General features: G+C 37.6%; 2 protein-coding genes across 6 annotated transcripts in view; both read right to left on the bottom strand.

The window, feature by feature from the left end:
• Positions 1–1,422: 1,422 nt before the first annotated feature.
• GALNT3 (polypeptide N-acetylgalactosaminyltransferase 3) lies at positions 1,423–22,020 on the bottom strand. Of its 4 annotated transcripts, none has more exons than XM_071435007.1 (11): positions 21,925–22,020; positions 14,266–14,860; positions 12,789–12,961; positions 11,474–11,623; positions 10,986–11,220; positions 10,134–10,251; positions 9,553–9,753; positions 8,338–8,469; positions 7,619–7,720; positions 4,891–5,043; positions 1,423–4,384 (listed from the first exon to the last, which is right to left on the bottom strand). In XM_071435007.1, exons 2-11 carry the CDS (start codon positions 14,772–14,774, stop codon positions 4,262–4,264), a joined length of 1,896 nt encoding a protein of 631 aa, XP_071291108.1. In that variant the 5' UTR covers positions 14,775–14,860; positions 21,925–22,020; the 3' UTR covers positions 1,423–4,261. The 4 variants fall into 4 exon arrangements, 3 of the variants coding, with proteins under 3 accessions (XP_071291108.1, XP_071291110.1, XP_071291111.1); XM_071435009.1 differs by lacking the exon at positions 21,925–22,020 and adding an exon at positions 21,480–21,699; XR_011680385.1 differs by lacking the exon at positions 1,423–4,384 and adding an exon at positions 6,870–7,230 and having other exon boundaries at positions 4,917–5,043.
• Positions 22,021–26,182: 4,162 nt separating this feature from the next.
• The window catches only part of TTC21B (tetratricopeptide repeat domain 21B), a 34,167-nt gene continuing 33,620 nt past the window's right edge, over positions 26,183–26,729 (bottom strand). For both annotated transcript variants that reach the window (XM_071434993.1, XM_071434994.1), the window contains one exon: positions 26,183–26,526. Coding sequence is in view for 1 of the 2 variants with exons in the window: in XM_071434994.1 (XP_071291095.1) it covers positions 26,449–26,526 (78 nt within the window). In the remaining variant the exon portion in view is untranslated. The remainder of the gene's footprint in view (positions 26,527–26,729) is intronic.

Raw genomic sequence — 26,729 nt, 5'->3', positions numbered from 1 at the left:
TCTCCCATTCCTGATAGTCTGATAGAATAAGGAGAAGCAGTTTGTGTGGAATTTCTGTGTGTGTGTTCTTTTGTTTCTAAATATTTGTATGCCAATTAAATTAAATAAACAGAAATGCCTTCTTAGGTATATCAATTTGCCCTTTAATGATACTACTGCCTACAATTTTCTGTGGCCAGGGAAATACTGTACCTGATTCATAATAAGGTAATGAAACAATTGTTTTCAACAGCTGTTGGAATAAAATTTTGCAACAGCTCTCTCTGGTGGACAATTTGCAGTAATTTTACACATCAGATCATTTCAATGGCAGCATTCAAAGAATACTGCTACATTTCAGGACAACTGCTTATTTTGAAAATTGATGATCAACATAGCTTCATTAAGAAAATAATTAACAATCACAGCACAATCTCTGCTATCTTTTTATTCTGATATTTATTCCAACTGCGATTTATAAAAAGTAAGTTGTCCTTAAGTTTTCTTATCTGATAAATTACATAGAGCTAAAATGTTTGTATTAAAAAAAAACAAAAACCAAACTATAAAGATGAGAGGTTGTGCTTTAGATTATAAGAAAGTTCTCACAGGAATGAGGGTATCACTTGGTTGTAGTCTGTTGGGAGTCCATATTTGCTATTAGACTGCTTTTGGCATTGCTTTGAACTGTGGCTAAAAGGCTGCTCCAGGGCTTGCTAAGCCACACTGATACAATCAAACATAAAACATCTTTCAACACTGGTTCAAATTCAAGATCCCAGGATGCCCCTTCAGCAGTAGGAAGATTTAACTCTTAAGGTTCACCTGTAGGTCTGTTAATAGTACTCACGTTCTTCTGTACTCACCTTAGAGTAAAGCAGCAATTACTCCCACGAGTGATAAAAAAAAATCCTCAGATATAGTGGTCTGGCAAATTCCCACTGCAGTGAAAGGTGTCATAACCAAGTGGAGCCACAACCAACCAGTAGGGACCTCTTGTTCACAGGCAGTGGCACCCAGAGCCACTGCCCCTAAAGTCCCAAAAGGTTTAGGACCTGCTTCGTCCTGCTGGGAGTGTGGCTCAACTGGCCTGGTCTGAAGTCAAGCCTTCTTCAGCACTTGGGATTACTCTCTGGATGTGTAAGAGAGCACAGTGAGATGGAGGTTATAACAGCTGTTCCAGTGACCTTCAGCAGTTTATACATCCATCTGATGGAAGTACCAATTTTTACATGCTGTATATGGAATACTATTCACCTTTGTCCCTTCATAGGGGCAGAGAAGGGCATTATAACGTTACTGAAAGACAGCTGACTTAAAAAACACCAAAAGACATAAAAGAGACAGAGCACCTCCTGCAATAAACTCCTGTTCAGCAAGCCTTTCTAATTATTAAAAACTATTAGCCACTTTTTCAAGAGAACATTATCAACAGCCAGAAGATAATGCTGCTTTTTTATTAGCGAAAAAAAACCAAACCCAAAATCCAACTTCCTAAACCTCTAGTCACATTTACAGATCTCTTATTGGTGATGCCTATATATGTGTACACACACACACACACACACACAAATATTTGGAAGTGTAATAGTCACTGTGACCTAAAAGTTAATTTCACATCTTCAAACAGAACAGAACCAAAAAAGTCATTTAAAATGTTCCTTTACTTATAGATCTGCTTCCCTCTTTTCTGGTAGGTTGTAGAGAGCCCAAGACAACTGGTGTACTAGGTACTGCAAAATACAGACTAAAATGTCACAGTTTAAGGAACTATGATAGTTAACTATGATAGTTAACATACCATAAAAAATACTATATATAATATGTATTTTGTACTAGTGACCTATGTTAGACCAGAAAAGAAGTCTCAAAAAATGAAAGGAAAATCTTTAAAAGACCATTTTAAAATCACAGAATTAATTTCCCTTTCTATACCTAGAACTAAATACAAAATATAATAACTAGGTGAATTGCTATACCTAATCTCTGCAAAAAACCCCTACATATATTGCTATACCTGCAAAAAATCCAAAAAATACAAAGTGGAGCTTCTCTAGCATTGCTTAGGGAGAAGTTCCTACTTCCAAGTGCAACAGAACACTCGTTTCCTTGCAATTGAAGTTCTACCCTGGTTTGAAATGTTAGCTCTTAAAAAAAACCACAAACACAAACAAATGGCAAAACCCAACTGATGATGTGTAGATAAATGATGTTTCATATGTGCACATCCCAATATGACAAGCTTCTAAGAGAAACAGGTTGCATGAAGAAATGATCCTTTAGTGATATTAAAAATAATGCATTTTCTCTATAACATGAACTGAGAAGTAAATGAACAAGAACTTTTAAACTGGTACACCAAATATCTCCTAGAACAGGTTCCTCAGACACTGAGTTTCCATTCCATACCAAAGGTTCAACACAGTTGCTCTCTGGGTAATCGCCCATCCTCTATTCATATTCCACAATTTTCTCATTGACCCGTGTTATATTTTTCCTCAACTCCCCCGTTTTATCAAGTGTGTGTATTGGCCTTCAAATATTGGTTTGATCTGCAAAAGGAATAATACTTTACATTCCATTACCAAAGTAAAATATTTATCAGAGGATGCAGGCAGATCTTTGTTCAGTGTTGTTCCACACAACCTTGCAGTTTCAGTGGCATAAATAACCCTTCCTGGTACAGTCTTTTCAACAATTTCTGTTCACTCTGTATAAAATTATTTTAAGTTGTACAGCTTAAATTTCCTGGGATACTCTCAGCAGGTGTCTCCAAAAGCCTTACAAAAGCTGAGACACAACTCAAAGGCATTATCAAGCCTGAAAAATAAATTAGCATTAAAGCTTCTGGCAAATTATCACTGGTCCTTGCTTATACACTTTTTTGTCTTTTAGATGACTTATAAGTACTGAAAAGAATTTTTCGTGCTTTTATTTGGAAACTGAACTCGTTAGGTACCATTAAATCATGAACAGGCTCCCTCCCCACCACAGAAGTAAAAAAATCCCACGTCATCAACAATTCACCCACTAGACTTAAGTTAGCATTTATCTGTAATGATATTACTTAGTAGGACAAAAGAACAGATTTATTATTAGTGTATTCTTGTCCTATTAAGCCTTTAATACCCACTCCTTCAAATCTATTCTCAGCTTTATATTTGATCATGCAGCTAAATACTTTTGTCTCCACTTTATAAATTAAAAAAAATGATTATATATTTGATGATTCTATATTATTTTCTATAATACAGAATTTCTATTTGCTATATTATTTTCTATTAGCAGAATAGTTAGGAAGGCCAAGGTGTCATTCATACAGATAAATCTGAGATCAGTCCTTTGTAACAGGAAACAGAAACAAAAAAAAAAATAATATGCAAGTGTTGGCACAAGAAATTGCATATGGATAACATTAGAAACCTCTGAGGTAAATATTGCATAAAACATTAGAAGGTAGGAGCAGAAGTTTACTAGATAACATGTAATTTAAAAGTAATAATGAATAGAATACTGAAAAAATGTGTAAATGTTAAGCAGCTCAAGAGCCTACTACAATAAAACTTTATAATAAAATTTTAAGTGCATGAAAAATAAAAAAAAATTATACAAGAAGTTTTGGCTAAACAAAAGATTAGTATCAAAATAAGCAGATTTTCCATTAAAATAATCATATATACATATTTCAGTGAAATTACTTTTTTCTTCTAAAAAACAACTGAGTTCCTAGAAGCTGAGCACAATGTGGTATCCTATTTGGCTTTGACCTGATGATCTAATTTTTTAAGTGAAGAGACTAAAAAAATATTGAGAAAGTTGCACCGACTAAGGTAAATTATAAAAAAAATAAAGTCAGCCATTTGAGCATAAAAACATACATATAAAGTGTATTGGGTTTTAGACAGCAGACAATAATTTCTCACGACACTACAGAGTAAATTAGTCTTCTTCAGAAGTACTTACAGTATGTCAAAAAAAACCCCCCACATATGGCCCCTAAGATAAGAGACCTAATAGGAGCCATAAATCAGTGGTCAACATATAAAGTCTTATCATAGAAATATTGTAAACAAAATACAACCAGGATCCCAATGATCTTTGGTATACTAGACTCCCAGGGAATCTCTTATGATGCATTTTATATCCAACTTAAGAGGGAAAAGAAACTGTTTAAACATTTTGCATTTAAACTATCATGAAAAAATCCAGTATATGCATATCATCACAGTTCAGAATGGTTCTTTTCTTTTAATAAAATGCTTGTGGCCAATAATATCAAATATTAATCGTTCTGGCCAAAGATCCACTTCTGGAAGGGGTCTAATGGATTACAGGATGCCAAACTCGGATGCTCTCCATTTCCTGTAAGGCACATATGTAGTGCTTCATTGTACAGAGTTTGATCCTAAAGTGAGGAAAAAAAGGAAGAAAAGTGAACAAACAATGAACATGCTAGTTCCCCCCACAGTTCTTCCCCCAAGCTGGGTGTTAAAGAGTAAGCTCATACAGGTGTTGTAGAGGGGGCTAGAAAATACACAGGTACTATGTAAGTGCCAACTTGCTTTGTTAGGAAAATTTTGTAAAATATTTTTAAAACATCTGAATATTTTAAAAACATCTGAATATACAGATGTACAAAATATACAAAGCATCTGAATTGACTTCCAGGTGGATGTCTAGATGTCTAGACAAACACACTAAAAGGATATCAACTGTTTTTTTAAGTGACATTCCTACTAGTGACATGAAGTTTTGATCTGCAACTGAAAAGCTGAAATTATGTCCATTTTCCTGCCAAAACTAAACTTACATTTTTTTGGCTTCAGAGTTTTTGCTTGTTGGCGTTTTTGCTTTTATTGAAAATCCAAAATTAACTAATAAAAATGCCATCTCACTGCACAGGATGTGTACCTTCTGGTGCAGCCACTGCTCCTCCCCAACAGCAAAGGTTTTCTGGCCTTTGTAAGTGCACTCACGAAGCTGCACAGGTCCCTTGGAAGCATGCAGACAAAGCTCCTTCTGAATGTTATGGCGAATTTCGTGGTGTGCAGAATATTCAAAGTACTATTAAAATAATTTTAAAAGAAAATTTTGGTAAACAAACACAAAGAAAAGTATTAAACTAAATTAAGCCTTTCAAAGTCCCATACAGAAAGTAATAAATTTCTTTCCTTATTCAAAAATTTGAGACTACAGAATAATTCCTCTGATTTTTAGCACAGACACTTCAAAAGTGTTTACAAAACTAAAAGCAGTTTTTAGTAGTAATCCAATACTAATTTATACTTGTATGTGTAAATAGGAAATAACATTTGCTGCATGTGTACTATCATGTAAAATCTCACTCCCACACAGACCATATATAATTCAGAGACAAACTGAAGAGTAGATATAGTTTAAGATAACTTAAATTTTCGCATTTTTTAACTAAAAATCTGTATTCAATTCTGTTGCTAGATTTTCATTTTTCTTAGAGCAACCAAAAAGAAAAGTTATCACATGAAACAATGCTGATTGCTGTATGCCAACTTTTGCTGCTTGATCTAAACAATAAATGTGAACAGTAGGATGCTGTTATAGCCTCTTGTGAGGTAACCATTAGAAAATTATAAGCATGTATTTTGTGAGCTCATTTCCTGACAACAGAGTACTCCTAAGGTTCAGCTATAATTCTGATCCTAACAGGGATTTACTTCTAAAAGTTACAGACAGAGCTGTCCTTTTACCCCTTCAGCCCTAACTTAACATCAGGTCTCTTCCTTTTTTCCCCACATTTACCAGCAGAGTCCCCAACATTACATCTCACTGCTACTGTTTCTTGCCTCTGGATGTCAGCCACCTTCATCATATTTTTCCTTTGAATATTAAGGCCAGGCTCAGTTACCCCCCTTGGCTTTCCATTTTCCAGTGGTCAGCAATCATCTCCTCACTACCCTGGAAACCATGGGAACAGCACTGAGGAACAAGCAGACTCTAGGACCAACATTAGTCCTCAAAACAGGTAGTGAAGGAGTGACCTGCTTAGCCATTTAGCTCTCAGACATAGTAATTTACTCTTTATTTGGTAATCTGACTTCATCTGTCCTTTTATTTTTGGAACTTCAACATCTCTGCAAGCCCTGAAAATAATGACTTGAAAGCTATGTTTAGAACTTTATTAATTTTGGATACTGAGATGGGCATGTTTCCAGCCTCCAGTATTCTAACAAGGAAGAATAACACACAACTGATGTACAATTCTGAAAACTAGGTTCTCTTTTATATTCCCATTTCAAATATATGGATGAAGATGACAGCAGGGGAAATAATCAGCCTACACTGCTGAAAGTCTGATAAAGAATAAAGGAAACTGAAAACAGAGCATTGTAATGAGAAGGGTCAAGTAAGCAAATATGCATGTCTTAAGCATTATCAGCAAAATCAGTTCTCTGAAGGCTGGCATTTAAAGGGATTCAGACTGTTATTTTGTAGAAGGAGGGAAAACAAAAAACATAACACTTGAAAGAATAGAATTTTAGTATAGCCCAAGATAACTTCAGAGAACAATAGAAACATACAGCAGATCTCTTAATACAATGTCTTTGTACAGTGTTCCCAAATTAATGACTGTGACAATGTGAAAAGGCTAATAGTATTAATCCACAATCAAATAAAACCCCAAATTCAATCCTGTAAGAAGCTAACATAATAGGGTAGTTCTTAATCTAGACAGCATGCTATGTCTCACAAAAAATGATTAGTAAGAAGGTATCACCTGACTAGGATTACGTGTCTCAATTTTCACAGTGCCATCAATGGATGTCTTTTAAGATTGAAAAAAAATTATTAACACCCTCCCTCCCATAAGATAACAATTATATTTTAATAAAAAATTTTAGACCTTTGCTGACCTTTAATTATTAAGGATCACTTTTAAAAGCAACAGAGAAGTGTGCATTTCTGGGCAGGGAAGGAGATGTTCTTTTTGTTAGTATTACAGTAATGATGGAACGATTCAATATCTGACATCTATTGCAAGTCATACTGTAGAAGGAACAGAGCAGCATGGCTGCCTCCAAGAGCCATGGACCCAAGAGAGCTCCTCTTGAACAAATGGAATCATATTATTCACTTGCATTAGCCAGCACAGGATAGGCCACTTGGACCTCACACTGTGAGGCTGCAAGCGTGATAGGGAAGGTGGCTCAGGCCTGGACACTTGGGCTCCCAGTGGCTGGATTCCAACCAACATCTTCCTTGACACTGCGAGTCCTGGTGACAGAGAAAGAAGCAATAGGAGGAAGCATAAGGAAAGGAAGAATTAAGAAGACAACACTTATAAGACAGGAGTAAGGGTGGCATGAAAAGGTTTTGCACAGAAAAGAGAAGGCAAGTGAAGCAGTGCAAGTGTGTTTGAAATCTGAATTTGTATATTGAAGTTAAAACATTAGAAACAGGACATGACATGAAGAGTGGTATGGAATTTTTCTTTAAATATATATATAGGAATTAACTGTTAAAGAAAATAAAGGAAAAAAGAGATAAGGAGAGAGAAATTGCATATTAAAAATTAGTCAATTTCTCTAAAATTAATTTAAAGTTTTTATACAGAAAAGCTGCAACAGATGAAAGAATAAAAATCAGGTATTAAATATTTTACCTGGTTTCCTCCAAGTCCATGACAAGAATACATAATCAGTGGTTTGCCACCATGGTTATTTTCACCAACATCCAGACACATGCGGTTACCTATATTTTTTAACTAAAGAAAGGGTTTTGTCAGGATAAAAAAGCTCAGTGGAATGACAGAAACTCAAACTGTCTCAGTCAGAGACAAAAGTCACCTTTAGTTTAACAGCAATTACAGCTGTTTGTTCCTTTTTACTTTCTGCTATACTCAAATCTAAAAATCCTATTTCCTCAGGTAATCTTTTCTAACTAAAAGCCTAGTAACTACCGTCACACATGGAGTTATTTATTAGCCTGCTCTGTACAATGTTACTGTGATTCAAATCACAGGTTGAACAGATACACATAAAATATTTAAAACAGGAGGAAGAGAAAGTTTTATTTGTAAATACATGCTAAAAATTCATGTTCACCTCAAGCTAAGAGCTATTACTTTGTTATAGCAATGCAATGTCTAAAGTTATTTGGCAGGGAAAATGACTTTTGACATAAATGAAAAATGAAAATGGCACAGCTATTGACAAAGCTATAAAAGGAATGCAGAAGAGATTCTTTGTCCAGAGTAGTGACAGAAAACCCTAGAGCAGTTGAAGATAGCTAAAGTCTAAAAGCTGTGGCTAAAGTAGTACGAGAGATTAGCAAACTTCCTGGACTTTGAGTAATATAGGAAATAATTAAAATTAAACTTACATATCCAGAAAACAAAGGATTCAGGTCTGGCACATATGCTTCTGGATAAACATTAGTGAGGTACCAGGTAAAATTTTTACACTGCAGGCGCTGCCTTAAAGCAATTCTTTTTGATATGTCTCCAAATGTTTTCTGTTTGAGGAAAGGAGGTAAAGAAGATGGAATATAAATATATTAACATTCATTTTGCACAAATAAAGCTATGATATTCTGTGTAGTACTAGGCAAGTTTTAAGCTTCATTTGTGGATTTTTTTCTTGTTAATGCTGTACTACTATAGTTACTGCTGTCTTTCAGTGTCATAACACCACTGACATCCTGCCTGCAGCATTTCAAAGCACTTGCAAGAAAAATACATTGCAAGATGGAAAACATAGAAGTATCTTTAGTCCCAAGAAAGTTTTAACAGTGCCATGAAGTGGGAAGGTGCAAGTAAGAACATAATGATTACAGCCATAAAGCCATCTGATCTCACTAAAAGTGTAAGCTGAAACAACAAACTGGATTAATAAAATAATTAGCATAATATCCAGTACAATGTAGAATCTCCCAAACAAAATTCAGTTGTTTAGCTGCTGGACATGCCTAGGAAATGTAACGCTTTCAGTGATACAACAGTCATAAAAATTTATCAAGTGAAGGGGGAAAAACAACTTCCAAAAGAAAACTAGATTCTAGCTTGGCAGAAAACTTACAAAATAAATAACCCAACACCCAACCTCAACCCCAAATATTTATTTACTTGAAAATAACTGACTTTTTAAGCAGATAGAGACAGGATGGTTGTCCATCATCAAGTAACTTTTATTCTGCTGCTAAAGAACCACAAAACCTGCTTTTTCAGTAAGAATACTAAGCAACTTGAAACTAACAAGACATTTTTCTCACTCCAGAAAATAAATTAGTTTACATTGTCTACACCCATTAGTTTTTCTCGTGTTCTTCTGGTAGTTCCTGTACCTGCACAATGCAAACAACCCAGGAGAATGTATGAAGAAAAACACTAATAAAAAAACCTCACCATACAAAATCAACATTCATCACCCAAACGCTTTAGGTTTCTTCATGTTTGTTGGGGCTGCAGCATTAAGCAAACTAAACAGTCTTTTCATTAAAATATCTAGAATCCTTACATACTTTGTCAATAAATAACTTTTGCTCACCAAAACTTTCACCGCAGCAAGTGTGATTTCTAATACCACCACCACCACCTACTTGTTTCACAATTTTTGCTGCCTCTGTGTTTCTTCGGTAAAATATTTCTTTATATTCATCCATCCACACTTCTGCAAGGCGAACTTGGTTGCGTGTGATCACCTGAGTACCTTTTGGGAAAGTATGGGGACTCTTGCTGCGAAAGACATGGCCAACAACAGAGCAAGGCATGATCTCCAACTGTCCACCACATTGCCATACCTAATAATAACATTTAGTGTGTAAGTACGCTGCAATTTGAATTCAGGGAGTGGAAAAAAATTCAGTAATATTATTGTTTGCCAGAACACATCAAACCACTAGCAAGAGTACGTATATCAGGCATACCATCAGTGAATTTCCTAATCATATAAGCTCTGAAAACACACATTTCAGATAGCAACCCTAAAAGCATTTTAAAAAAATTAAAAGCAGCTTAGTGAGCATGTTTGCATTTTATTTAATAGGTAATTAGTAATTCAATTTTCCTTGTCCTAGTTGGCTGATTGAGCAGAGGAGTCAATATCTAATACTAATTTATTCTCAAATCCCCTGTACACTGTCAACATAGAGGCAATTGCTAATTACGGAGCTAAACTTACTCTGAAAGACATTTCTATATTTTCACCTCCCCATATTTCCATTTCTTCATCATAGCTTCCAATGTGTTCAAAGTAGTCTTTTGATATTGAAAAGAGACCTCCAGCAAAAGTAGGTGTTCTGCAAAAACAAAATTTTACTGAGAAAGACAGAATGGTTTTTTAAATATAGATGTGAAATCATGGTGCAACTGTTCTAGGAATTTTCCATGCACTTGTTAGTATTTCACTACAGTGATGCACATTCCTGGCATAGATAGTACTTCTAGCACTTAAGTATGTTCACACAGAGTCTCATTTGACATCTTATTGCCATTTATTAAGAACTTGTTCAGGCTAAAAACTGCTGGCATAAAAGAAAGCATCAGGAAAACAAACAAATTTTCTCTGTAGAGAGGAAATCGAGCAAAAGTACAACTCCTACAGACCAGTAAGCTGTCTGTGGACAAAGCAGGTACAATTATCATCAAATCACTACAGGCGTTATCAGCCTGGTATTTGGGTGCTCTGACCCTTTTTGTCATTCTTTCCAGTAAAGTGAATGAGGAGACAGAATCATTGTACTGTCTCTGAAAATAACTGTGTATAATCCTCTTCTGCACCTCCCCCCTAGGAATACAGGTAATTTCCACTGTATGTAGAAGAAGTAATGCAGAGCAATTACTATCTTGATGAGGCTATATTTTTATGAATGCTTTAAAATGTGGTTCACAAAGAAAGTATTACAAAAAACATCTAAGATGCTAAGATGTCTGATTATACTCATCAGAAGAGCTAATTTATTTACAAACTATTGTTCACAAGATAAACTCTGTGAAGACAGAAGGACTAAAACAGTATTCAAATTAAATTTACCTAATTGGATAGGTTTCATCCTTTCTTCTTTTATTCTCATGTTTAGGAAGAGACTCCCATCCAAATGACAAACTCCAATCAAAATTTCCTCTGTTGTGGCTATGCCCATAAGGAGATGGTTTACTGAATTCAAAGGTATTGAGATCAATAGAAGCAATGTCAGGGCTTACAACAGCAACAGGATTCTCAGCAATTCTTGCCAATAATGGCTCTAACCAGCCATAAAAGCATTCACCTGTGGAGAAAATGGGAACACTGAATTTTTGCTTGGCTAGAAAGTACTACACAGGGTATATTTTAACATGTCCAGCAAGCCAATATGGACTATTTTTAAAAAGCATTGCTAATTATACTTTCAATAATATAAAATAGCAATAGGAAAGGTGATATATATTGCTAACATTTATAATCAATAAAACGTCTGCAACAATAAATTAAAGACAACAGCATTATAAGCCTGACCTGGCATATTTACAGGTTACACTTACAATGAGCATCCAGGAAGGTAAGGGTCTCTCCTGTTGCTACTGAAGCTCCCAACAACCGTGCAGTGATCAGACCTTTTCTTTCCTTCTGACGGACTACTTTAACTATTTGAAACTGTTTCACATATTCATCTAGTTTATCATGCAGGTACTCTAGAAAGAGAAATCAGTGTCAGGATATTCAGTGTATACACATAACACTGCCCAAAATGTTCCACTATTAAGTGAACAAGATAAACAGCTCACACTTACCCCAGAAATTATCTCAACACCAAAGCCATAAAAGTTCCTATCTGCTGAAGGTTATTTTTAGGGGCTGAGTATATTTTGGGGGTAGGGGTGTAGGAAGAGGTAACCAGCAGAGAACAGGAGATGGAACATTAAAATAATTCTAAACAAGAAAGGACGTGCTAGTACATCTCTGCTGCAGTGTCAACCATCTGAATACCAATTCAGTTTCATAGTAAATGGATCTCACCCTTACGTTATCTGCAGCACATGCAAATTCTTTCCTTAATGATGGCACATTTACACAGGTTTCAAAGGCTACAGTATTTACAACAGCAACAGAAGCCATATAGAAAACTATTTAAATGTTCAGATTTTGAGAAAGAAACCTATGTCTCTCATGAAACATCCCACATCATCTTTTTTATTCTGCCCATTCTAAGTATTATCCTGTACTACTGAACACGCTTCACATCCAAGTGTTTCAATATACTCAATGCAGACTTGCAAAAAGGTGCAAATACATTAGTAGAAGTATGTATAAACACATTTATCTAAAGCTAAGCATACAAAACTTACATTGTGTATACACTAAGAATTTATATAATTATTTTTGAGACTCAGCTTGACTGTTGAAGATTATGTTGCCATTAAATAATTTTGCTTTCTAATAAAGACAGTGGCCTTCATATCAATGAATTTTATTTGCCTAAAGACAACCACTGTGATAAAATGCAAATTTCTACAAGTCTGGGCCAATTTATACTTGGATACTTTGTTCTACAAATTGCAATTGGTTTGAAACAAAAATTACAAAGCTACTTGTCATGAAAGCAGTTATGCAGGTAAATCAGAACCGGAAAAAAAAGAAAGTGGGTTTAAAAATCTTTTAGAGCACAGGAATTTCATATTTAACTACCTTATGGAAAAATGATGGAGAAGGGCTATTTTATATTAAAAAAAAAAAAAAGAAAGAAACAAAACCACTTCAAATACTGTTATAAATGTCAATAGTGGGAAAGAGACCTTAGCCAATTTATCTGCAAGGGTAACCTTTTCAATTAAAAACAAAAGCAGGAAGACTTCTTACCATCTACACTGGCATCATCCACCAAAATAATCTCTTTCAGCAGTATGGCAGGAGATGTGTACATCACACTGTGGACAGTTCTGAGCAGAGTTGACCACGCTTCATTATGGAAAACGATGATAATGCTTGTGGTTGGCAACGGTGGGCAGCGCTTAAACTTTTGTTCAATACATCTACAAATTAGAAAGTGTCAGGGGTAACAAAATGGACAACAATTTCTTACTCAGACTCTTAAACTTTTCTTTCTAGTACAAAACTTTGTAATTATGGACATTACATAGTTCTGCTTTTCTGCTTTCTATCCTAGCTTTGGAGTGTAAAGGTAAGTACTTCAACTGAAGCAGAATATTTTTTTAATAACATGACTGAGAATTGAATAACTTAGCTTTGCTTCTGTCTCACACACATTTGAGTATATTTCATATAACACCCAGGCCTTCTTTAGGAAAAAAATATTATTTTCTTGAGAACAGCAGGTACTGACTGAGCTAACTCAAAAGTCACTATTACTGCTGAAACCTAAGAATACAAAGAAGAATATTTATTAGAAAAAAATCAGAGTTTGTAAGGAAAATATAACCTATCTAATTCAAATTTCAAAGCTCTGTAGAAGTGCTATGTAAGGCTTAGGGCAGCATGTCCCATTCAAGGGATACAAGTTTAAGCCCATAGTTTTTCAAGACTGACATATCCCAAACATCACTTTCGATCCAATGAAAAGATGACAATTCTGTATTCATAAGTTGCACACTTAATGTTTATGGCCTGTCAGCTTTAGAGCCTGGAGGGCACCCCAAGGTAATAACCGGAGTCATTGCCTCCCCAGTTATGCTCTAGGAGAGGTTATGGTGAGCTGCAGTGTGTATCAGCAGCAGCTCAGTAAGTTCAGCCACTTCTGGCACAGATGGCTGACAACATTTCATCTGACACTGAGAGAGACTGCTTGTTACTAAAACCCACTCTCCCAAGTCCTGCAGTCTACATTTAAAAAATTCTTCAATACTATAAGATTGCTGCTGAGATCTTCCATTCCCTTGTTCAACAGTTTACAAATCCAAATTTATTAAATTATGCCTAAATTCCTAATTTATTAAATTAAATTATGTAGTTATATTAACACTGAATGGTAAAAAAATGGGGGGTGGTGTTTTAATTGGAAAAATGTTGAAACCACATTTTTAGTTTTATTCTAAGTAAAACTAAGCAGGCTTCCTGAAAGTTACTCAGAAATTTTAGCCTTAAAGGCAAAATCAGAACACCTTATTTAAATATGGTTACTTTGAATTCAAAACCATGAAAGAAGTGAGCTTTTCTAAACATTCTTGGCTTTGGCACTGTGGATCACTATGTACAGCCAATCATTATGTATAGCTAGGAGACTTTCCTAAACTATCACCCACTGCTGAACTCAAATCACTTTACAGGCTGAATTTCTGAGAAGTTTTTCAACTATCAGGACATACACATTTCAACTTACTCAGGAGGTCGAGTGTCTGGTCCAAGATCTCGGTGTAAAGAAATCCTATCACTTGCAAATGCATTAAAACAGTGTTTCTCTTCTCCAGCCTGTTTTTCTTTCTGTTCTTCTGAACTTAAGTTGATGGTTTTAAATGCTTTGCCAGAAGCTCCAGGAGCATTAGGATCTTGAAGGGGCCGATCTAGAAAGGGTTTCAGTTCCACTGGAGTATAGTGCCCTGGCAAGCAGTGTCTTTGTCCAGGAACCTTAGTTTGCCTAATGGGTGCTTTTATCTGCATTTTTGGCTTTGCACCTTTGATATTGTTCATAGCGTTTAACACAAGACCTAACACGTGACTTTTCTTTCCAACAACTGGCTCAATCCCTGCTTCATCCTTAAAATCTTGAACACCCACTTCTCTTTGTAATAAAAATAAAAATACCAGAAAGACAAATACAATAATGCTAAACTTCCAAAGTTTCCAGTGAAAAAATGTCTTAAATAGTTTAGGTGTCTTTTTCAAAGCCATTCTAGTTTTAAAAATTTTCACACAGCAGAAGTTTCTGTGAGTGTTGTTCTTCAAATATGGCACAGCATTTCTTGAAATTATAACACCTGTAAATTAAAGCAAACAGTATTAATTGAGACATCATCAGTATATTAAACTATGTAAAGCCGTAAGAAATTAATGGGAAGGAATTAATTCACAACTCCCAAAAGTCAAGTGTTATGCAAGCTAACACTCGTATCACTTAAAGATACATCAAACCTATCTATAAGATGCCCATAATGCCCTTTCCCTGCTTTTTGCTTTGAGTTTTATTTGTTAAATACATATAGAAGAACCAGAAATCAGGCATACCATCAAGAATAGAACATTATTTCTACATAGTGCCACTACTTCAAGTTTATTTGCTTCCAAGGGGTTTGTTTAAAATTAGAATAAAGTCTTATAGAGCAAGGAATTTTAGTTAAATGATGGGACCGAAGAAGAACAGGTGGCATCAATACATTAGTTTAAGCTGCATGTCAGAAAGAGCCATGTGGAAAGTGAATTAAAATATAGGAAAGACTTTTCAATCAACTTATTTCAACAATTCTCAAGTTTCTGCCATTATTTTTTTCACATATAATCATTAGATCATACTAAAAGGTACCAAAACCATGCTTCTCAGCTCACAAAATTTCAAAAAAACCAAACCAAAAAAACCAGTCCACTTCTGTGTCACGTATTATTTTCCCATTTTTCCTTACTGCTGAAACATTTGAACTACAATACTGATACCTTTATATGGAACACTACAAGTAAAAACTTTCTTCCCAATGAAAGGATTGCAACCAAATTACCAAACTGCCAGACTGAAAAATGTCTTGTTTTCTCACAATGTCTGGTGGGTTGATTTTGACTGGCTGCCAGATACCAACCCAGCCACTCTCTTGCTTTCCATCCTCAGCATGACAGTGGGGACAAAATAAGATGGAAATTTACATGGGTTGAGCTAAGGACACTGTGATCACTTGCCGTAACTGTCACAGGGAAAACAGACTTGTAATGATGAATTTGAATTTACTGCCAATTAAAAATGAAGTAGGATGGTGAGAAACAAAGGCTCAAGCTACCTCCCCTGGCTTGGCTTCATTCCTTTATTCCCAATTCTTCTCTCTCCTTTCTGCCTAGTGGTCAGAAGGAATGAATAATAAGGGCTGTGGTTAGCTTGTAAGACTTGAGCACTGCTTCCTCTGCACACTTTTCCCCTGCTCCAGCACAGGTTCTGTCCATGCAGTACAGTACTTCAGCATAAACTGCTCCAGCACGGGCCATCCATGGGCCACAGCTCCTGCCAGGATCTTGCTCCTGCATGGGCTCTCCATAGGCTGCAGATTTCTTCAGGGTGAATCCACCTGCTCTGGCCTGGGGTGCTGCACAGGCTGCAGAGTGGATTCCTCCTCTGGGGTGGTCCTTTCACGGGCTGCAGAGAAATTCTTCACTACAGAGTGCTCCATGAGCTGAAGGGGGAATATCTGCTCCAGTGCCTGGAATACCTCCTCCCCTCCTTCTCCACTGACCTTGGGTTCTGCAGAGTCTCACATTTTTCTCACTCCTCTTTCTCACAGCTGCTGTGCAGTATTTTTTACCCTTTCTTAAATACCTCATCACAGAGGCACCACCTGCTACACTGGGTGGCTCAGCTTTGGCCAACAGTGGGTCTATTCTACAGCTGGCTGGAACCAGCTGTGCTCAGCCCTGGATGAGACTGGAGGTGGGGGGCAGCCCCATGTCTCTTAGCACAGAGGCCACCTGTGCAGCCATCCTAACCTTGCCATGAAAATGCAATACACAACGTAAAACACCAACTATATGTACAGATCAGCACTCAGCATTGCAGGGACTACAGCCTCTGCAGGTTGCTAACCAGGAATGATTTCCTAACACCATCAAAAAGAAAATAATCACATTACTGTTTCTGAGTACACCATGCACAAGCACATAAGATACTAGTAAATCTGAAAGCTTGGAAATCAATAAGCAATATAAATATATCTTCCTCAAATGGAAAGAAAACATCTTCATATATATACCTCTATCTTTCTATCTATCTATACATATATTTGAGATACATGATGCCATAAGAGGCATTAGAAACAGGAGACATGTGGAGAATGCTGCCACAACACTCGTATGAAATGTGCCTGTCCCTAGAAAAGAACCTTCCCTGGAGTTAGGTGGGTTGTGGAAGACAGCAACACAACTTAACCCTTTCAGTGTGGATTAGTAAACTCTACCAGCAGGCCACACACAGAAACAAGTGCAAGTGATGTTTCTTTAAGAAAGGATCAAGTGACAGTCCTGGAATATTATATGCAGCAAACACCAGGTGGACAGAGGCTTGATTGCCACAAGCATACAGCAAAATCTTTTGATATAGACAAATGCTGAGTGTAGCATTGTTGACAAAATATCTGATAGGGATATTGCTTACAATAAGAGAAGACTTCTTTGTCACACAAAAGAGTAGCAGTTTCTAGAACAGAAGCTGCATTGTCCCAAGAACTTTTGCCATGAAAGCTGTATTTTACTTAGGGTTTTTACCAGGATAATTTTGTAGTCAGAAATACAATCTTTATTCCCCACAAATGCCTCTCACATTTTCATGGCATAGCCATGTGTCAGCAAACACAGACCAAGCTACTATTCACTCCTCCAGGACATGATGAAGAAATATGTGGCATGATTAAACTCCCTGGGGTGACTGTTTAGCAAAGCATTTAATCTTCTATTCATTAGTGTTATTTTCACTAATAGTAGTCTGGATTCTTACAGCGTTTTGAAATAACTAGCCCTAAACATCTGAAGTTGGATTTTTTTTTTTTTTTTGGGAAGAAAAACCCAGAAAACTAAAATGTCCTACTAAATTCTTCTAAAAGTGCCAAAAAGCAGCTGCCACGCTACTTCAAACCACATCACATGGGCAGTGTGAGAATTCAATGCAGTCTATGTTACACTATGCCACCCACTGGTTCTGATGTCAGACTGTCTGCAAAAACTCTTACAAGAAAGCCTTGCTAATGTAGCCAACAAGTAGAAAACTCTGATTTTTTTGTTAGCTTGATCTAAACAACACTGTAGAGAATAATCTTTTATAAAAAAGTAAAAGTATTATTAACCCAAGTCAGCAGAAATTCTTTCCAGTCATGCAAGACAAAATTCATTGGGGTCAGTATCAAAGATATACTTGACCTCTGTGTTTTTACAAAAAGTATTTTAAAATCTACTTTTCTTCTTTCCGAATGTCAACCAGGTTTCAAATGTTTCCTGACAATATTGCTTACAGAACATAAACATCTAAAAGAGTAAGTAAAAATACTAAAACCAAACAAAAAAAAGCTAAAAAATTAGAAACAATGGTTCAGAATTATTCTAATCAAAACCACTTAACTACATAACTTGGCTTCAACTTGATCAAATTCTTCTATAATTGGAGAAGCACAGTCTCAGAAAAAGTTTGTCTATTTCTACTTGTCATCAAAGCATACAATCCCTTCCTCAAACCTTAAGAGTCCCCTTAATCAGAAGGTGGGTGTGAATAAAAATACTGAGTAAATACTATAGGGAAAAAACCAAACAAACTTGACAATGATGATCAACTGCTCTCACCAAATCAGTGCAAGTCTGACAAAGATATTCAGGATATTTAACTGTAAGAAGTGCTACTTCCCCTACTGGCATTTCTGAATCTAAAATTCTAAACAGGGCTTTTTATTTTCTTTGCATGAGCATCAATGTAGGTGCTACTAAAACATTAGTTACTGAAATAATCAGTTTGGTAAATTATATTTTCATCTTCTACCACCATGGAAATTGATGCTTTTTTCTGTTGGCAAATAAATAAAAAAATAAATCACTGATCAAAACTGTTTGCACTTCCTAGAAGTTCCTCTCAGAGGAACATCCAATCACATAAGTGCCTTTGGTGACAGACTAAGAAACATCCAATTCAGAGTGAACCCTTCATAAAGGTCTAGCTTTATATGGAATATGAAGATTCTTCATAGAATAAAAACCATTCAGAAGCACTTCAGAAATTTGGGATAATTAAACAAGTTGCTGAAGTTTGGTAAACTGTGCTACTGTTTACAAGAATATTAGGTCATGATTTAAATAAAGGAACAAATGATCAAATGAAATGTACAGAAGTTAAAGACTAAAGACATGAAAATGAGAAACAGAATCAGCTGCTTAGTTTCTATCTCCACACTTGCTTATCTGTTTCAGTCGGTTCCTACTGAATGCACTCCTAATAGGGTACACATACCTAAAAGAAATTCACAAACCCCAAGTGCTGTTCCTCCGGGTACATTCTTTGAAGCTCAGTCAGTAGAAATGTGGTTCTATTCCTGAAAAAAAGTTGTTGAAGGAATTCTGCATGTGTTCAGTTCCTGAGCCTTCATTTTAGAAACATTAAGAGCACAGGTTATTCTAGCAAATACTGGATGTAACCTGCCTCATTGATCATGACAGAGAAAGGAGAAGCTGTACCTCTGGAGGAGCATGCTGAAGAAGCTGAGGAAGTTCTGAGCAACAGCAGCCCAGAACAGCTTGCTGTAACAAACTTGGTCAAGTATCTCCTTCAGCAGTTTCATTTAGATTAAAAAAAAAAAACATGAGGAAAAACCCTAAACAAACCATCACCAAACCTCCTTCTATGTATTCTGATGGAAGTGCTTCAAACTCAAACTTTCACGTGCTCTTTCAAAATTAGCACTACTACCACTTTTCTACAGCCAAGCACTGCATGTGACACGCAGAGACAGACAGCTCCCTTTGACAATTGACAGAATAGTAAAAATACACAGTAACCATTATTATAAAAATATTTATGGCTTATTTTTACAGACATGTAAATGACATGCACTTATCTCAAATTAAAATTTCACTCAACTCTGTATTTTCCTTTTTTTCCTTGGTCAGATTGTTTTGGCCCTCTGTTAAAATTATTTTAGATTGTCCCTAAAGATGCCATGATGACAAGTGAGCATGATAGCAGCTGTAAAGTGCTGTTTTAACTTAGAAGGATTAGTGTCTCATTTTCATTTAAGCACCAGAAGATAATGTCTGGACCATAACTAAGGACTTTTGTTTGTTTTCCTGATTGTAGCAACATTTCAAAGATAACAAAAACATCCAAGTGTCAAGTGCAGGTCGTAAAATTACAGTTTTTTAACTGGCCTTAAACTTTTGTTGAAGTGATAGGTGTAAAGCAAAGAGAGTTTCCTCATGGGAGATTTACTGGGTTACTGACTGCTAAACTAATCTTTGTTGGAAGCTTCAATAGCTGTCTTCACTTTCCTCCTCTTCCCACTTCAGTGTCTCTTTTCCAGACACATTTCACTGCTGAATTGTGTTAGTCCACTGTAGTTAGTCACTGATGCTAAAATTTAATTGCTGAATCACTGTCACTGGTTTTGTGATATGATCTCTGTAAGCAGAACTATTTCCTATGGTACATTATCTCAGTGAGTCTTAGGGAAAATCAGGCAAGAGTAAGACAGACAGTAAGTGAATAAATCCATGCTTTACATGACTGAAAAAAATCTAGCACTTTATAATTTAGAAACTTGAGGCACTCTCAGATCTTGTAGAAGACAGGCACAACAATGAGCAGATTCGAATAAGAAACTCATGTTGGCAGGCAACTGATCAGCATTTCATACCATGAGCATGATTCTCTACATTGATTCCAAAAGAGGGAAAACCTTGGACTAGATAACAGCTCTTCGAACAGGCGAACCAGGCAGCAAACATGGCAAAGCAAAAAATGATCTCAAAGCAGCACAGTGTGTTACCTGTGCGAACCACAGACAGTGGGAAAATGGCACAGAGAGGGCAATTATACCTTGTTCCTATTTTGACAGGGCTCAAGATATCCGGGCTGCTTCTGGTATCACCCCACCCCACCCCAAAAAAAGGGACAAGTTAAGTGGCAATAGCAGTTACGAGGAGGAAAACTGGTCTTCTGCTCCTTCCCACAGTGCAACAAAAATAGCAAGTCAGGCTCTCCGTAACTAACTTAATTTTTACTTTGCTCTGTTATTGAGAAGCCTCAAGATGACAGTAGCAGATGCCAAATTGACCAGGCCATTGAGCAAACCTGGCTAAAAAAGGAAACCAAACCCTGTAAGTTGGCTGCTTTGTCTCAGGCTCTAAGTCTGGCAGCTCAGCAGTGTACAACTGCCTTTAGTCAAGACTGAATTGATCAATAGAATTGATAATCTTTTAAACAAAGGTCTTTTTGTTACAGAACACTAACATATACAACACTACTGAGATGCATACATATTTGTATTTCCAGTAAGATTTTTTTATTTAACCAGCTAAAATTTTTATGAATAAATTCTTCTTTGTAAAGGAATATTTTACACAAAGTTTAAAAAAATTTAAAAACCATGACACTGAGGTTACTAAATTTAAAGTACACTTCTTCTGTCAGTTTCCAGACCTAAGCAAACATTGTTTTAAGTATAGTCACCTGCTGTGCAGAAGACTAACAAACTGCCGGAGGGGACAGACAATGCGGTAACTCTTTAAAAGCCCTCGGAATAGGATGAAATAGACCAGAGTTATCTGGCAGCGTACACAACTGGTACCACCCTGCCGTCCCGAATCAATGCGGTACTGTGGGCAAACCCTTGGGCGGGATCCGTACGTGGCAGAGACACCTCCCTCGGTCAATACCTTCGGTTTGGACAGTGCATCCGGCCGGCACTTCCCGGAGCTCCGTGTCCGCACAGGCGGCAGCCCGGGCTCCTCGCCCACTCCGCGTTCCCGCGGAGCGGAGCTCGCAGGGCTGGGCTGGGCTGGCCCGGCCCCGGGCAGGCCCCCGGCGGCCTCGCTGGGACTGAGGGCACCGCGCGTGGGGCGTGCGCGCCAAGGGCCGCCTGAGGGGGACCCCCAGGGCAGCCCCGGCCCAGGGCAGCCGCGGCCCCGCGCCCCCCCCCAGGACCGCCCCCAGACCTCACGGCTCCCGCCCGCCTGCAGAGCCCCGCCGGGCGCGCCCGCAACGGGCTGCGGCGAGCGGAGGAGAAGCGGCACCGGACGGTGCCCCGCCGCCCACCACAGCCCCTGGAGAGGCCAAGGAGGAGCGGAGCCGCGCGGTGCCTCCCGAGGCTCCCCCACTCACCTCGTCGGCGGGAGGACGGCGAAGGCGCTGCCGAGCGAGCGGCACCGGAGCCCCGGGAGGCCGGAGCCGGGCGGGCTCTGCGGCTTCCGCCCCGCGCCCGCCAGGTGCGCGCGGCCGGCTCCGCGCCTGCGCCCGCGCGCCCGCGCCCCGCCCTCACCTGGCGCCCAGGTGCGCGAGGCGGCCCCGGGGACGCGCCCGGTGAGCCCATCCCGGCACACGGGGCTGGCTGTGCGCGCTCCCGGCAGCGCTGCGGGGCTCGCTTCTACCACCCAAGGGACACCCTGTGCTAGGTGGGATTGACCAAGCGCTCCCAGTGCTGGGAAACAACACAACATCCCTCTGAGGGTGAGATCACAGACTGGGAGAAGGGATAGCACACCGAGCTCTCTCTCTTCACAGTGCACTTTCTCAGAGAGATAAGTACAAAATCACTTTTCCACGGAAGCATGGTTTGATGTGGGGGAGAAAAAACCCAAAGTAATATTTGCGCTCCCATATTACAGAGTGTAGAGTCTCCCCTGCTTTGTACACTCAAATAACAGCAGCACAATCACCCTCTCACAGCAGCACTTCGGAACTTTTTTCTATGAGCTGCTGAACCACAGGTATCTAAACGTGCTCAGCAAGTACAAGGGGAGTTGGCAGTACTTGTACTTATTTGTGTCACAGCAGTGCCAAAAATGGTGATGCCAGTTCTTTTAGGGATTAATATTGCCCAGGAACACTTAATATATTTTCAGACTAGAATCTCTCACAATTCATAGGTTCTGTATTTCTAGAATGTTAAAATCCTTCCTTACAACTTTGACAGCTGATGCCTAAACTGTGCTAAGCACTACAGCACCTGAGACAGACACAGCCAGTGCTCAACTTTTGTAGCACAAAATTCAAGTAAGGCAAATTTCTAGAGTGAACTTTTAAAAAATCTGCTGTTTCCCAAAATAAAGCCTGCACTAAAGGGTATACTGACTCCTTTAAAAACCCAAACACCCAACCCCAACCATCAAGAATATCAAAGTAAAACCCCACCTCAGAACAAGACAGACCATTCACACAGCTTCTCTTTTGGCAAGCACCATGTCACATAATAAGCAACAACTAATAAAAGCAACAACTTTTAGCAGAGACAGAAGCATGAGATTTTTGCAGTAATGGTCCAATTCTTTACATTTTATGGCAGGTCAATGTTGCAAAAACCAGAGTTCTAATTTCACTGAAAGATGAAGCAACAGGTAAAAACACAGAGGAAATGAAGCTAGATAGCAAAACCACTGTTAATATTTTTGAAAAGTGGCATAGTCATAAGCTGATGGATAAGTACTTGCTAGTGAAATATTTTCTTATTTTCCTATTTTTCCCCTGTTCAGCACTGTATATGGAACCCATTAATGAGTTCTTTATCATCAACTTCTGAGGAGCCAGAATCCACTGCCACTGAGACTTTCCTGAAATGTCACCTTTCAAAGAAAATCTTCAGCAAATTGTCTAACATTATAAGCTCTGTTTAAGTATGTTCATAAAACTACTCACTCATTTAATGAATAAAAAGATGAAATTTTAGGTTACTAAACCAGAGCTGTCTGATTTTAGGAAGTCTACAGCCTTTCAAAAATTACTGTAGCCATATTTGAGAAATTATTTGCGATAATCAAACCTAGTCCAGAAATGGGAAAAAACCCCCTACAAATTCCTTCCACTCTTATTGTGTTAAGAATCTTACTAGTTTAGTTATTTTTAGCTATTTATACTAATTATTTTTGCCTAATGATACTTCCTAGACCATCTTTTTAGCATTCTACAAATCTAAAAAAAATGGTTGAAAATTAAAACAGAAAATAGTATTTAGCACAGGGTTACCAAAATTCATTTCCTTTCCTTTAGAAGATATTCTAGGCATTCTGTACCTGCAGATGAAAAGGGGGACAAGAGAGAAGAGGAAGAGACACCTATGGCTTATGTAGCTATAGCTACAAGATGCTTAGATTTTCAGTTCCAGTGAATGAATCAATAGAACCCACAGCTTCACTCTCCTCTTTTATTCATCAAAGGCAAAAGTGGAAGATGGGTTGCTAAGCAACATCACACTGAAGAGTGCAGGGCTTTGAAATTAGCATTACTGACTCCCCTCCATCCCAGAAGTCTGTTCCATTCAAACCCACTTATTCAGGAGCTAAAATGCCCCACCAAACTACCACAACATGCATTTTTAAAGTAAGAAACAGTACAAGCAGAGAGGTAACAGGAAAACTTACATAAACCAAAAGGGTATCATATTAAAGCAAGATTTTTTTCTGAAAGACTACTTAGAGCCTTTTTTTCTTTAATTAAATCCAAAGGCATGTCTCATTTGTACTCCTATTTTAAAAACCTCACATATAAAAAGACACCAGTGCCTAGATGGCTAATGGGAATTCAGAAATCCTATCTGCATGGGGTATACATTAAACTCTTCACCAAAAGTTAGCCACAGAAAGCCTAAAGTCTCAGTTCAATTTCTACCAACTAATTTCTTTATGTTACCATTGTCATGACTTAATCTGTCACACCCACCTTATGAAAGGCTAATGTCCATCTTATGAGAAAAGCAAATCAGATGCAGGTATCTTGACGTTTTTGAAAACATCTTGCACCTATTTTTATTTTGAACTTCAGCTAAATGTTATTCCTATGCTATCCAGGAAGTAACAACACACTGATCCTGCATGAATAAGGCTGTGAACAAAGAAATGTTGTTTTACTGGACGCTGCCTCAGTAAGTACTTATTCTTTTAATAGTAAAAATCCCTACCAATGAGCATAGTTTAACCTATTTATAGGTTATGACCTATTTATAACCTACTGGCCCCCACATCCCACCTGTCAGAGTTCCCCCAGCCTCAGCATTCTACAGATCTTTCCATGTTCCTCACTCCACTCCAATACCATCAGTTTTTCCCCAGTACACTAAAATCTTCCTCCTCTAAGCTCTGTCATGCTGCAAACTTACAGGAAAGAAGCAGGGGGCAGTCATGTACAGACTGACTGATAGTGCTCAAACAGAAAGGACAAAGCCACACTGTAAATTTCAAGGACCCCTAGGGAAGAAGAGGCCTCTTATTTGAGTCTCTTCTCCACTCTAATATCCACACAAACCTTGCAGAAGTGTTATAGTCCTGAGACACATCTATTCATTTTAGTTTAGCTGACCAAAAGCTCCAAAGTCACTGGAATGCAGGACCTAGCAACCACCAGCAGGCAGCATCATTGTCTAAGTGATGCACCTCAATGCATTCAGAAAACAAGGCTAAAAATTCCCCAAGATACAGCACCCAGTTATTGATAAGCAAGATTAGATACAACAGCAAACAGGCTCCCTTTGGTAGCCTTAACATTGAGTTTTCCTATAAAGAAACCCAAAAATCAAACTGAAAGTGACTTTACACAATGTCAACAGGAAAAGCCAAAAACTCAAATTGCTTATAAAATATATAAACTTAATCACTACAATTTAAAATTCCCTTTTCATGCCAAAACATTACTTTTCTTAAAACATTACTTGATGTGGTATGTGTAAGACACATATCATATCAAGTGCTGCTTGAAAACCAAATACAGCAGTGCAACAGGGGTTTTTCAAAAATTCTGCATCAGTGAAAATAAACCTGATCTTTCTCCTTCCTCTCCCTCATTCATGACACGCTACGGCTCCCCTAAAGATTCACAGGTATTCTGTATGTCAGACAAGATCATAATCTCCTGTAATAAAAGTTATTTCCCTAAAAAGATGTTTTACAGAGATCAAACAAAATGAGTGCCAATTTCTGCATATGACTATATTGTCTACACATACAGTGTTGAAAGACTATCCACTACAAATTAAGAACAGTTCTCTTCATGGTGATCTGACAGGTGGATAATAGCATGAGCAGAAAGTAAATTCTGTGCAAGAGCTGCAGGATCTACAAAAGTCTTTTCTCAGTATTTACATAGGATCTAAATTTTAACTGTTATATTTTCATTTAAAAATATAAATTTAATTGAGAACAATGCACATAGCTGTTTGTTTTCAAGATTTTTTTAAAAAATAAAGCACATCTTTAATATATGTAGAAATAAAACCCCCTCATAATTTAGAAATACACCTGTACTAATAAAGATTACACTGTAATTATGAGATAATGGTTTACATGAACTAAAATCCAGCATCTTTAACAATGCACCTCCAGTAGATAAGACAGGTTGTTGTTTTAGTGTTGTTTCAAATAAACACAACAAAATATTGAGTTGTATGTTTAAAACATTTTTATAATGCCAATAACACTTTACATAACACACGTGGGAACGGTATTCTATCCTGAATAAGAAAAAATACAGTTTCTTTCAGGGTTGCAGATTTTTCATAAAAATAGTCCAGATCTCTGATATAGTTAAATTCATCATATCCACAGTATTTTTTTGCTGACGTGGTCTCTGTCACTGCAGTATTTCATTCATAGTTTCCACAGTCTGGTTAACAGAACTCCATGAGTCATACAAAAAACAAATTCAGTTTCTTAGAGATGCACGGGCCTTGTCCAGTATTTCCTTCCTGATCTTCGGATAGTTTGGATGTACTTTAAGGACCTGTTAAAAGACAATACAATCCAAAAGTTCTGAGTTGGTAATCCCCCTCATCACTGAGCTGACACATTTTAAAACTAAAATAACAACGTTTGTTTTAAGAACGCACAAGTATTTAATTGTGGATAGAGACCACCACACATGCAAGTCAAAACCACCTCTATCAAAGACACTTTGCTTCATTTCCACTGTCCTTGCAGCTTGGT

This window comes from Agelaius tricolor, unplaced genomic scaffold (assembly GCF_023055355.1).
Source record: "Agelaius tricolor isolate 1412-34295 unplaced genomic scaffold, bAgeTri1.0.p SCAF_10, whole genome shotgun sequence".
Classification (NCBI taxonomy): domain Eukaryota; kingdom Metazoa; phylum Chordata; class Aves; order Passeriformes; family Icteridae; genus Agelaius; species Agelaius tricolor.
The sequence above is the reverse complement of the archived record's forward strand: the minus strand, read 5'-3'. Positions and strand labels throughout refer to the sequence as shown.